At 45.6% G+C, this 13,614-nt stretch overlaps 1 protein-coding gene across 6 annotated transcripts in view; it reads right to left on the reverse strand.

The window, feature by feature from the left end:
- PLEKHM1 (pleckstrin homology and RUN domain containing M1) overlaps positions 1 to 13,614 on the reverse strand; it is a 46,406-nt gene that overhangs the window by 22,945 nt on the left and 9,847 nt on the right. For all 6 annotated transcript variants that reach the window (XM_070394701.1, XM_070394696.1, XM_070394699.1 and 3 more), the window contains 3 exons: positions 10,952 to 11,199; positions 8,858 to 9,484; positions 517 to 916 (listed from right to left, as the gene is read on the reverse strand). In XM_070394701.1, the coding sequence (XP_070250802.1) occupies positions 517 to 916; positions 8,858 to 9,484; positions 10,952 to 11,199 (1,275 nt within the window). The remainder of the gene's footprint in view (positions 1 to 516; positions 917 to 8,857; positions 9,485 to 10,951; positions 11,200 to 13,614) is intronic.

A 13,614-nucleotide genomic window follows, 5' to 3' on the forward strand; every position in this document is an offset into this window, starting at 1 on the left:
CAGGGGTCTCAGGTTCGATTCCAGTCGGGGGCATGTACCTTGGTTGCGGGCATATACCCAGTGGGAGGTGTGTAGGAGGCAGCTGATCAATGTTTCTAACTCTCTATCCCTCTCTCTTCCTCTCTGTAAAAAATCAATAAAACATATTAAAAAAAAATAATAACAAGTACTGAGGAGGAAACCAAGGGCCAGTGAGGTGAAGTTCCTGGCCCAAGGCCTTAAGTTGCTTAAGAGCAGAGAGTCTGTGGTCAAGTGAGAATTATCTTGTCATAGAGTCGATGCAGAGATGACAGGAGATAACCATGGGAACTGATGGGCATGATGCCCAGCTTATGTCCACTACTCACACACCAAGAAACACCAGCTCCATCATCATGAGGCTATTAACACTAACACCACCCAGAGAGAGGGGGTAATTGGGAAGAAGGCAGAGACCACTTGGGGTCATCAACCGGGGAAATCCTGGCTTGGAGACCTTTTACCAAGACCACCCCCAGAACAGCCTGAACCACTCACCGGACTGGTGGGTGAGGAAACCATGAGGCTCAGTCCAGCTCCGTCATCCACCGAGGGCCTCTGCTGCCCATCCCCTTGGCCGACTGCTCTCACAGGACTAGAAGGCTGCTGGTCTGAAGTGCTCCTCGAAGTGACAGCTTGGGCAGTGCCCAGATGCTGCAAGCCCAGGATGCCAGGTGCCAGGGAAAGCGGTTCCTGCTTGTGGCCACCATTTGCAGTCCCCGGGGCTGCTCGGGCAGGGAGGGGCTCTGCGGGCGCCTCGATGTGCAGGTGTGTGCTGGTGTCGAGGCAGAGGCCGTGGAGGGAGAGTGAGGCCTGCAGTGCGGGCATCTCCGTTTCTCGGCTCAGTCCGTTGGTTGGCACAGAGTTTACCTGGGCTTTGTTGAATTCAGACAACACCCTGGAAGTTTTTAAACAAAGAAACCTGTGTGACAGGTTGTCAGCTAGAATGCCCATGGCTACTGGGTTGTGGTAAGAATGGAAAACTGCTGTCTTGTGACTTAAGAAACAACACTCTTTTTTAAAAAAAATCCTCACCTGAGGATATTTTTTCCATTGCTTTTCCAATGGAGAGAATGGAAGGGAGCGAGGGAGGGGAAGAGAGAGAGAGAGAAAGAGAGAGAGAGAGAGAGAGAGAGAGAGAGAGAGAGAGAAAGAAACATTGACATCGACTGGTTGCTAATGAACCCGAGACCTTTGATGCCTGGGCTGACAGACCCTATAATCACTGAGTCACACTGGCCAGGGTGAAACAACACTCTTCATCACCCACTGCTCTCCTCCGGTCACACAGCCGCCTCCTCTGACACTCAGCACCACCCTTTCTCCGCAGCTGGCAAGTGAGCTGTGGAGCCCAGGATCGCAGGTGAAAAGCTCACACAGCAGAGGAAAGGACTTGATGTGAACGGGAACTGATTGCCTTTACCGGCTGCACAGGCTCCCTGTGGGCCTGGAGAGTTTGCCCAACCAAACCAACGGCTGTGTGGGCAGTCATTTCCCGAAGCCGACTGTGGCACAGCCCCGTGAACAGAGCGTCTCAGAGCTGGGCTCCCAACGGCACCGAGGCACCAGGACTCCAGCCCCGGGGACATGGACTTAGCTGAAGTGAGGACCCACCTTGTTCCTGGAATAGTATCTGGGCAGTAGGGTTGGGGTGAGGTGCAAGGGCTGGTCCACCTCAGAGCTGGACTGGCTATGAAGTCAGAGAAGGCTCCCCTTCCCAGTAATTGCTGCTGGGGGTCAGTGTACACAAGGTGTGCAAGTGTGCATACAAGTATACATGAGGTGTGCTCCTGCTCACTCCTCCCAACGGAACTGGCTCTTCCTGCCCCTAAGTGGTGCTTCTGGGGCCAGTGTTACTGACTTTGTGTACACACACACACACACACACACACACGCACACATGCACGCAAAAACATACTTCTGGGCCTTCTGGAATGTGCACTGGCTAGTGGCTGCTCCGTCCTCCCTCTCCTGAGGTTTCTGGGAATCTAAGTTCCATTTCTGAAGTAAGTCTATTTGCTGGCTCCTCTGCTGCTGATGAACCCAGTTGAGTCCGTCATGGATAAAGGCAGGTTCGGATGACAGCAAAGCTGTCTGGAGCCCAGGAGATTGCACACATCTGCCCGAATGGCTTAAACCGGGTCTAGAAGACACATCAAACTCTCCTTCATGTGGGATTATGGAAACTAAGATTTCAGAACTCAAGTTTTCACCTTCTGGCTGAACTCTGCTCTTATCTACACAACACCATCTTAATCCAGAACAACAATTCAAGACATTCCAGTCAAGAATAGGTGACCAACCCAGGCATTTATGGGCAATCGATTTTCAACATAGGTGCCAAGACATTTTAATGGGTAAGAATAGTCTTTTCAACAAATGATGCTGGGATAAGTGAATAGTTCCATGCAGAAGAATTAAGTTGGACTCCTATCACACCATGTTAAAAAAGTAACTCAAAATGGATCAAAAAGCTAAAAGTAAGAGCAAAAACCATAAAACTCTTGGAAGGAGACAGGTATAAATGTTCATATCTTTGGGTCAGGCAATGGTTTCTTAGCTATGACATCTACTGCATAAGCAGCCAAGAAAAAAAATAAATAAATTGGACTTCATAAAAATAAAAACTTTTGTGCTTCCAAAGAATACTACCAAGAAAGTGAAAAGACAACCCAGAGAATAGGGAAAATATTTGCATATTTTATATGCAGATACTATCATATACCTGATAAAGCTCTAGTATCCTGAATATATAGCACTCTTTCTTGTTATCCTCACCTGAGGACATGTTTATTGATTAAAAAAATTTTTTTTATTGATTTCAGAGAGGAATGGAAAGGAAGAGAGAAACATCAATGATGAGAGAGAATCACTGATTGGCTGCCTCCTGCACACCCCTCACCAGGGATCGAGCCTGCAACCCAGGCACGTGCCCCTGACCAGAATTGAACCAGGGACCTTTCAGTCCGCAGGCCAACACTCTATCCACTAAGCCAAACAAGCCAGGGCTATAGATTTTTTTATCCTCACCTAAGGATATGTTTACTGGTTTATTTATTTATTTATTTTTTTAAGAGAGAGAGAGAGAGATGTGAGAGAGAAACATTGATCAGTTGCCTCCCAATATGTGCCCTGACCGGGGATCGAACCCACAACCTTTTGATGTACAGGATGATGCTCCAACCAACTGAGCCACACTGGCCAGGGCTATACAGCATTCTTACAACCCAGTAATAAAATGACAACCCAATTTAAACATAGGCAAAGATAGACATTACTCCAAAGAAGACCTATACATAGCCAATAAGTGCATAAAAAGATGCTCAATATCATTAGACAGTAGTGAAGTACAAATCAAAACTGCAATGAGATCTACTTTATGCACGAGGATGGCTATAATTAAAAAACTGTCCATTAACTGAAAAAAAGCTAAACAAATTGTGGTATATCCATATAAGGAAACATTATTCAGTCACGATACATGCTGCAACATGGATGAACCTTGAAAACATACTATGTGAAAGAAGTCACAAAAGGCCAGGTATTAAATGATTCCACTGACATGGAATGTCCAAAATAGGTAAATGCATAGCTAATGGGTAAGGGGTTTCTTCACTGGGTGATCGAAGTGTTCTTGAACTAGATGTTGCACAACTTTGTGCACATACTAAAAACGACTGAACTGTATACTTTAAAATGGTGAATTTTATGGCCTGTGAATCATCTCTCACTAAACAAGGTGACCTATCAGAGAAAGGTGTAAATGTGCTTGTAGAATAGTTATGGAGGATGCAGGCGGGTGCTGGTTCCTGCTCTATGGCCTCACTCTAAAGACAGAGAGTTAAAAGTCCAGTGGCGCAACCTGCAGGGCACAGGGATTGCTGAGTTCTGGAAGCACAGGGCTAGTCTCCACTGGCCAAGGAGGAAGGGACATTTGCTGACCAGTTGTATGTGTCCAAACCACTCTGACAGACTGGGCCACGTTATGAAATGAACTAGGGAGTCAGATTTTAGGATATGTTTTCCCATTGATTTTCTTAAAATATATTTTTATTGATTTCAGAGAGGAAGGGAGGAGAGAGATAGAAACATTAATGATGAGAGAGAATCACTGATTGGCTGCCTCCTGCACGCCCTCTACTGGGGATCAAGTGTGCAACCCGGGCATGTGCCCTTGACCAGAATTGAACCTGGAATCTTCAGTCTGCAGGCCGATGCTCTATCCACTGACCCAAACCGGCTAGGGTCCCATTGATTTTTAGAGAGTGGAAGGGAGTGGGAGAGACAGAGAGAGAAACATCACGATGTGAGAGAGACACATTGATTGGTTGCCTCCTGAACATGCCCCAGCCGGGCCTGAGATCAAGCCTGCAACTGAGGTATGTGCCCTTGACCAGAATCGAACCCAGGACCCTTCAGTCTGCAGGCTGACACTTTATCTACTGAGCCAAACCAGCTAGGCAAGGGAGACAGATTTTTATATCCCCTGTAAAGTCCCAGCTCTTCATGGGCTCCTGGGAGATAGAGTAGTAAGTGATTAAAAGCAGGGAGCCAAGAGTCCTCCTGGCCTTGGTTAGAACATTGCTAAGCACCCCAACAAAGGTACCTACAGTTCATAGATTTTATTCCCTTATCTGTAAAACAGGCATGGTAACAGCACCCACTTTTATGACTGTGATAAAGATTAAATGAGATAATATATGCAAAATGCCTAGAAGAGTGTCTTGCACAAGTTTCTCTCAATGTTAGCCTCAATTTGTTATTGTAGCTGCTTTTATTATTATTGATAAGACTGCTTAGCCTCCATGTAAACAAATATAGAACTGTAAGGAAAGGAGAATTATGTAAATACTCACTAGCATTACCAAAATGGTTATTAGTTATAAATGATCCCTACTCTATAAGAAAGATTTTAATGATTGAGTAGACTGGGTGTTAAAATGAGTGATGCATAAAAAAAATGCCACCAAAATTGATTGTGCAATAAATTAGAGCTTCCACCAAACCAAAACCAAGGTCAAGGTGAAATCAAGTTCACAGAGCCTCATCGGAATCAGTTCTGGTCTCAGGATCCAATGAGAATAAGAGATAGATACCTCAACTGGAAAAAGTGCAAGAATGAGATTTTGAAGAAAAGGCAAAAAAAGAGAAAACTTTGAGTAAAATGCAACATACAGATGAAACAGGCCTGTCCAGGTAGGTCAGTTGTTGGTTAAAGCATTGTCCTGATATACCAAGTCTGTGGGTTCGATCCCTAGTCAGGGCACATAAAAGAATCAACCTGTGAATGCATAAATAAGTGGCACAACAAAATCGATGTTTCTATTGCTTTCTCTCTCTCTAAAAAAAAAAAAAGAAAGAAAGAAAAAAAAGAACTGAAATTGCTAGTCTTTCCACTTCTCTCTGGTTCAGGGCAGTGGTGATCAAAAATGTCTGTTCAAAAAATTTCTTTGCACATTCACTTAAAAAACAATCTTAAAAAAGCACATTATTACATGCGTAAGTATCTATGTGTGCATGTGTGAAATAAATAAAAAGCATGGCGTGGAGGTTCTGGATGGCCGCCTTGGAAAGAACCCCTGCCAAGTGGTCTGAGCCTGTGGTTTCTTGCACAGAGGTGGGCTGCATGGTCTCAGAATCATTTCCCACAAGGGAAAACCTCATGATGACAGCTGACAAATGTTACTAACCAGCTATTCACAGCACTGCTTACAGAGACAAGAAGTAGAACTCAGGTCATCAGTTCTCAGGAGGACTTAGCAGTAAAGGACAATAACACCACCTATTGGGCACTCACCATGCGTCAGGCACTGCCCGAAGCACTATCTTAACTCATCTAATCTTCCTGGCATCCCTTTGGAACATTCTGATCGCCATTTTACAGATGAGGACGTGAATGTCAGAAAGACTGAGTAACTTGCCCAAGGTCAGAAAGCTGGTTAAGGAAGACTCGGGCAGTCTGGCTCCCGAGTCCACATTTTCAACCACTAGAATGTGCCTATGCTTCTCAGTGATAATTATAATTCAGACTCAAAAACACACAAAAGAAGCAAAGTGCAATTTGGTTTCAGTGAAATAATATATCAATATATTTCATTTTGAATGTTAGTGTTTTGTACTTTTCTTTAAGTTTAATTTGTAGGGATTTTTAAAAATTTGTTTTTATTGATTTCAGAGAGAGGGAGAGAGAGAGAGATCATCAGTCGATTGCCTCCCACATGCACCCCAATCAGGGACTAAATCCTCTTTAATGTGGGCATGGAATCGAACTGGCAACTTTTCTGGTGCACAAGATGACACTCAATCAACTGAGCCACTTTGGCTGGGCTATTTGTAGATGTTCTGGTTTTACAGCTTTAAGAGGTATAAGCACAAGGTATGTGTGGGTAATTTTTAAGTTACGTTTAAGTAATATAAAAATAGCTTAAGTGAACTTTCAACTGTTGGTGAGACTCTTTACCCTTAAAACATACACTCCAAGAAATGCTAGTCTCTGTGGATGTTCAAAGACTAACTTCCAGCCCAGCTCTAAGAAGGCTGCGTATGTGTTTGCACATCTGTGTTTAGTGTATGTTGGTTCCTCACACTAGTGTTGGTCTGTACATCCTGACCCTCTTCCCTTGAGTTAGTTCCCCATAATAACCACACAGGGTGGATGGCCACTGGCTCAATGACCTTAAGCTGGAATTTTCCAATCACAAGATTCGTGAAAGATAAAGAAAAGACATGTGACAAAGAGACAGCTGGCTGGTCTGTGGGAGGAGGGAGAGGCAACAAATATCTGAGACATGTGAATGAGCCTAGTCATGCCACAGGCCCAGCCGTGCTGGGGCAGGGCCTGCTCCTTTCCAACATGTTCGAGCTCAATCCTTCCGTTTGACATTTGAAAATTCTATCTCATGCGTTCAGTGCTCAGAAGCTCTTTCTGGTGCCTATCAGACATTCTTATGTGCGCAACTCACTAACAGGCATCTGATCTGATCCTCAACCAGCCCTCTGAGGCAATCTCCATTTTATTTATTTTTTAAAATACATTTTTATTGATTTTAAGAGAGGATAGGAGAGGGAGAGAGAGATAGGTACATCAATGATGAGAGAGAATCATTGATTGGCTGCCTCCTGCACGCCCCACAGTGGGGATCGAGTCCGCAACCCGGGCATGTGCCCTTGACCGGAATCGAACCCGGGACCCTTCAGTCCGCAGGCCGACACTCTATCCACTAAGCCAAACCAGCTAGGGCCACAATCTGCATTTTAAAGATGAAAAAACAGAACCTCAAAAAGAGCCAGCAACTTGCCTGACATTACTGGACTAGTAAGTGGTAGAACGGGGCTTGAAATGAGATCTGCTCCACGCCAGTACGTACCACCACCCCAAACTGGTACAATTCCCACACCAGGTGGCATCCCTGTAAAGACCTGAACCAAAGGTGGGACAGCAGGAATGAAAAAGAAGGTCCTAAACACTGATGGAACATGGATCCAACTGAAGAAAATAGTTAATAAAAAGGTTACCATTTGTTACCTATCAGATGAGCAAACATCCAAAAGTTTGATAATACCGTCTATTGATAAGGCTAATAGAGTGTAAACAGGCAATATCCGTGAAATGACAAATTCATCTATCCTTTGACTCAGCAATTTTGCTTCTGGGAATTTACTGAGCAGAGATAACTGCAGAGAAATAAAAAAACTACACACGCAAGGTTGCTTATAAAACACTGAACTCCGATGTCCACTACATATGGGGCTGATTAAATAAACTAAGGCACTTCCAGACAATGAAAAACTATGCCACAGGGGAAATAAAAAGAAACTCTGATATGAAAAGATCACCTCCAAAACAAGGTGTATAATAGTGTATTTATACCAGCTTTTGGGGAAAGAGGGGGGAGAATAAGAAATACAATTTTAAAATCTGCATATGCATATTTGTTATAGATGTATTTAGAAACACTGGAAGACTAAGCAAGAAAATAATTATGGTTATAGGGGTGGGAAACACTTTTTAGATTTTTTTTAACCATAAAAATAGACTATTATTCAAAAATTAATGTTAAAAAAGCCTGAATGAAGAAGGCTCTGCTCTGGCCAATGTGGCTCAGTTGGTTGAGCACTGTCCCATGCAACAAGAGGTCAAAGGTTCAATTCCCAGTCTTAATCGCCACTAGGGGGCATGCAAGAAGCAGCTGATCGATGTTTCTCATTGGTATTTCTCTCTCTCCCTACCTCTCTGAAATCAAAATACTTTTTAAATAAAAATAAATAAAATTAATAAAAACACATAAAAAAAAAAAAAGAAGAAGAAGGCTCTACCCAGGTTCCCTTCTCTAGTCAAAGTCGTCGCTCCACGTATTCCTTTTCCACAGCTGGGCGTGGCCCCGTTCGTCCACCACCTCCTCCAGGCAGCATTCAGGTTTGTATCCTCTGGGAGGTCACCGAAGACCATCCTTTTGCATCAAGCTTCACTGTATTTTTTGGCAGTTGTAAATATAGCCCTGAACTATTAGTTTCCTTCTCTCTAGATAGTGTAAAATATTGTTGTCTTCTCTGAGTCCCAGAGAGATGAAATAACTTGTCAAAGGTCGCCCAGGACAGAGCTGGATTGAACCAGCCCTGAGCGCTGTCTAAATCCATTTCCTCACCGCCCCCATTTACAGCTCCCAGCAACCTCGGTCCCTGAGGAAGAGAGAGGTTCCCTTTGCCTTTTTTTATGCCCTAACAGAGTTCAGTGTGCAGCGACAGGCAATCACATGCTAGAGGAAGGGAGGGAAGGAGGAAGGGGAAGAGGAAGAGAAGAAGGAAGGAAGCAGAGAGAGAGGGAAGGCGTGGTACTCACTCCTGCAGAGACGGGTCTGAATCATCGGCATTCGCTGTCCCCAGGTCTGAGTCGTAGGACATGGGCTCCTCAGAGTGGTCTGGACTCTTGGAGCCGTTCTCGGGGAGTAGGAGGCTATCAGAGTTGAGGCTGCAGGACAGCTGGGACGAACTGGCCGTGTCCAGGCTGAGGGAGGAGGCAGTGAGCTGCCTGTTCCGTTGAATCTTATGGCCCGAGTGCTGGACTTCGATGTCCTCTGAGCCTGAGGAATGGGAGATGGAATCCAGAGACTCCTTCCGCTGTAGTTCCGTCCCCGAGGTAGTGAGAGGGTCGAGCTCAGAGAACGGGCAAAGCCCAGAGAGGGCCAGCGGGGTGAGCGTCCACTCGTTCAGGATGGAGGACTTGTAGGAGAGTTCGAAGGACAAGGATGTCAGTCCCTGCAGGAAGCTGAGGAGGAACTCGCTCTCCTCGGGGTCTCGGAGCAGGGCGGAGGGCTGGTAGTACTCGCACAGGCGGGCTGGCTCCTGCAGCAGCAGCTTCAGGTAGCACTCCATCAGGCCGTCGTTGAGGGCCAGCCGCAGCCAGGCCCGGCAGCGGCCCACGTCCGTGCTGACAAAGACCAGGTGCTCCAAGTCCGAGACGGTGTGCCTGGGAAGGGGGAGAACGGGATTATGTCAAGAAAGGACTTTGAATCATGGAGATGTCGTTTTATACACTGGTTGGCAGGAGCCATACTAATGACACGGGGGAAAGACATGGTCCCTGTCCTCGGTCCAGGTAACTAGCTTTCCAGGGCACACCTGTTGTTAGTAGAGCTGGGGTGGGAACTGAGTGATCATTTTCGGGTTGGAGTGAAAATAATGTCATAGAATGGGCAGTTTCTGAGCTGGGCCTTGTGGGATTTCAAGAGGGAATAGATAGGAGGGCCTCGTAGGCACATGAAACTAACAGAAGGAAAGGCATAAAGGGAAGGAAAGCCACAGAGCTGTAACAGGAGTGGGGAGCACTGCCATTACAATGTGGGGAGGAGTGGGTGATTTGGTGGCAGAGCCAGGTAATGCAGGTTTGTGAGAATCCAACTGCTGAGGCAGAGTGGGGCAACGGTCCCCACACTAGGCTGTGCCTCAGAATCACCTGGGAACTTGGTCAGGATGCAGATTCTGGGCCCCCCCCCACCGAGTGAACCAGGCTCCCGGCTAGCATTTGGGAGCCTGTGGGCTATAGGTTTTTCCACAGGAAGGTGACTTGACCTCAGCTATGCAGACTTTAGGGTGGGTTGCTCTGGATAAGATCAGACTCAGGTATACCAAACTCAGTTCCTGAATGCCTCGATCTGATTAAATGCCCGCCTCTGACTACCACCGTCCCCTGCTCATGTCCCCTTCATAGGAGGACAGACCATGCTCTATAGGACGCAGTGATTGGCTCCGGTTCGCTTAAGCTCAGTAAATGTCAAGAAAGGACAGAATGAGATAAGGGGGACAATTAGAAAGCCACTGTCACCCAGGAGTGAGGTAAGAACCCGAGATAGGGCAGTGGCAGTAGGCATGGGAAGGAAGACTGGAGACTGACAAAGCACCATTGGGCTGAAGGTGGCATTTAATAGCCCTTAGAGGCACAGTGCCAGCTGCTTGCTCCGAAGTCCAGGCAGTTAGGGGCAGGGCCACAAAGACAAGTGTCTCAGAGCAAATATTCAGATGCTCTTCCTGGATTCCATTCTTTTACAAAAAACTCCCTATGCCATGTTAGGAGTAAATACTTAGCACACAGATGGTCAAGCGTTCTAAGGAGAGGTCAGCAAACTTCTGTGAAGGGCCAGGTAGTAAAGATTTTAGGCTTTGCAGGCCACACCACCTCTGATGCAGCCACCGAACTCTGCAGGGTGTGGCCAAAAGACGGCACCTGCTGCAGGTGACCAGCCAGGGGCTCGAAGCAGTGCCAGGCTGTTGCCTGAGGAAGGAGGGGCGAATGAGGCTTGGTCGGACAATATCCCCCACCTCAGCCACCCATGTTCTAGACACAGGAGCGCCTGCTGCTTTCCCACAAAGCTGAAGAGCCCCATGTCCCACCCCCCAAAGCTCCTTCCCAATGCAAACCCGCCCGGGCTGGTCTCACTTGTGGGTGATGGCCTTCAGGAGGGGCCAGAAGACAGGCTGAGGCAGAGGCTTCTGGTAGGCACTCTTCTTCCTTTTCCCCCCGGCCTCCGCTCGGACGTGCTTGGCGTGCAGGCCGTGGATAAACACGGCCTCCAGGGCGCTGCACATGGTGTTGGCATCTCCGTCTTCACTGGTGACCACTGTGTCCGAGGATGCATACTGCTTCTGCAACGCCTTCATGGATCCCACTAGCTTCTTCTTGATGACCTGGGCGGGGTCAGACGTAACACAGGCCTTTAGAATATATCCCATGGTGACCCCTGGAATGTAACTCTGGAATGTAACTCACAAAATACATGGACAACTACACATGCACACACCTGTATGTATGTATCTGCATGTGCCTTCTGCAAAACTAGCACATGCTAATTATAGAAAATAAAGATAAAGTATACAGAAGGAAAATCACACACACCATCCAGAGATACTGTTATTATTTTTTGCAAAGATATTTGTGTATCTATTTTTTTACAGAATACTTTGATTTTTAGAGAGAGAGGAAGAGAGAGAGAAACATCAATGTGAGAGTGCAACATCAATCAGCTGCATGCCCCCTACCAGGGATCGAGCCCGAAACCCAGGCATGTGCCCTTGACTGGGAATTGAACCGGCAACCTCCTGATGCATGGGACGACCCCTAACCAACTGAGCCACACTGGCCAGGGCTCTTCTGTTTTTTAAACCAAGTGTCAATAAACTGATAGCCACATAAACCTTATGTTAAGCATTGGCTCCATCATTAGTAATGGCGATGGGACTTGGGTAAATCCATCTAGGACAGAGGTGAGGTGTTCCACCTTAGTTACGTGACCAAGATGCCACACAGAATCAAGAAGCTAAGAGGCAACAAGTGCTGCTTTAGAAGAATAAAAACACCAACAAACAGGAGTATGGTCTACATTCAGAGAAATCAGGTTTAGTCTCAGCTGTCAGTCACCAGCTGGAGCACCTCAGACATTTCACCTCTCTGAGCCTCACTTTCCTCACCTGTTAAATGGAAAGAATATTTCCTGATCTGCAGCAAGGGGCGGGGGACGGGGGGGGGGGGGCGGGGGAGGGGGATTCCTCTTTTCACTCAACCTTGTGTCCTTAATAAATGTTTGTTAAATGAATAAATTACAAAATATACAAGTCTTTTGGAAATACAGAGTAAAGAGAGTTCTGTCAAAATAGAAGTATGTCAAAATTACCCAAGTAGCCCGGCCAGCATGGCTCAGTGGTTGAGCCTTAACCTATGAACTAGGACAGTGATGGCGAACCTATGACACGCGTGTCAGAGGTGACACGTGAACTCATTTTTTGGTTGATTTTTCTTTGTTAAATGGCATTTAAATATATAAAATAAATACCAACGATATAAATCTTTGTTTTACTATGGTTGCAAATATCAAAAAATTTCTGTATGTGACACGGCACCAGAGTTAAGTTAGGGTTTTTCAAAATGCTGATACGCCGAGCTCAAAAGGTTCGCCATCACTGAACTAGGAGGTCATGGTTCTATTTCCAGTCAGGGCACATGCCTGGGTTGCGCCAGCTCAATCCCCAGTATGGGGTGTGCAGGAGGCAGCCAATCAATGATTCCCTCCCATTATTGATGTTTCTATCTCTCCCCATCTCCCTTCCTCTCTAAAATCAATATATATATATTTAAAAATTACCCAATTATTTGAAAAAGGACTGGAAGGGATTGCAAAAAAAACTGGTTTGAATCATTAGGTGATAGGATTCTGGATAAATATTATATTGTTAGTTAAATGTTCCTTTTTTATAACAACGTTCATGAGACGTAATTTACATAGCATAAAATACTCTCATTTAAAGTATACAGTTCAATGGTTTTTAGTATATTCACAGAATTGTGCAACCATGGCCGCTATCTAATTTTAGAACATTTTCATTGCCCTAAAAGGAAATACTGTACCCACTGGCAGTCACCTCCTATTCCCTTCCCCCAAACCTTGGCAACCACTAATCTCCTTTCTGTCTCTGTGGAGTTGCCTGTTCTGGACATTTCATATAAATGGAATCAGACAATAGGCAGCCTTTTGTGTCTGACTTCTTTCCTTTTACTAGTAGCATGTTTTCTTTCATTTTAGCTTCTTTTCCTCTAGGTTGTAGCATTCTTCATGCATCAGTACTTCATTCATTTTTATGCCAAGTAGTATTCCATTGCATGGATATCCCACATTTTATTTGTCCACTCATAGTTAATAGATGTTTGGGTTGTTCCCACCTTTTGGCTACAATGCTGCTACTGTGGACGAAAGGGCCACGTGCTAACCTGACAAGCTCAGGGAAGGCCTGCATGGCGGTCTTGCAAACTCTAAGACCTAAAGTAACCACAAAGGATGGTCTGAAATTAAACTTTAACTGAAAGCAGTTTTGGTGGGTAGTCACTTCCTAGGCCAATATCTTCCCTGACAAGGTCAATCTTTACTTTAACTGAGCTTATTGTCTTTTTGCTTCTGGGATAACATGGCATTAAAATGTCAGGGTAGCTTGTAACTTCCCTTTTCTGGATCCCTCAGGGCACAACAAAATGGCACCAAGGCGGAAACCATAAATTCCCTCGTTGTTATTATCAGAGTTAATTGTTGACTGTTAACTATCCTGTACCCACCT

The sequence above is a fragment of the Myotis yumanensis genome, unplaced genomic scaffold (assembly GCF_028538775.1).
Source record: "Myotis yumanensis isolate MYYU_CA2020_CCGP unplaced genomic scaffold, mMyoYum1.0.hap1 SCAF_16, whole genome shotgun sequence".
NCBI classification, from domain to species: domain Eukaryota; kingdom Metazoa; phylum Chordata; class Mammalia; order Chiroptera; family Vespertilionidae; genus Myotis; species Myotis yumanensis.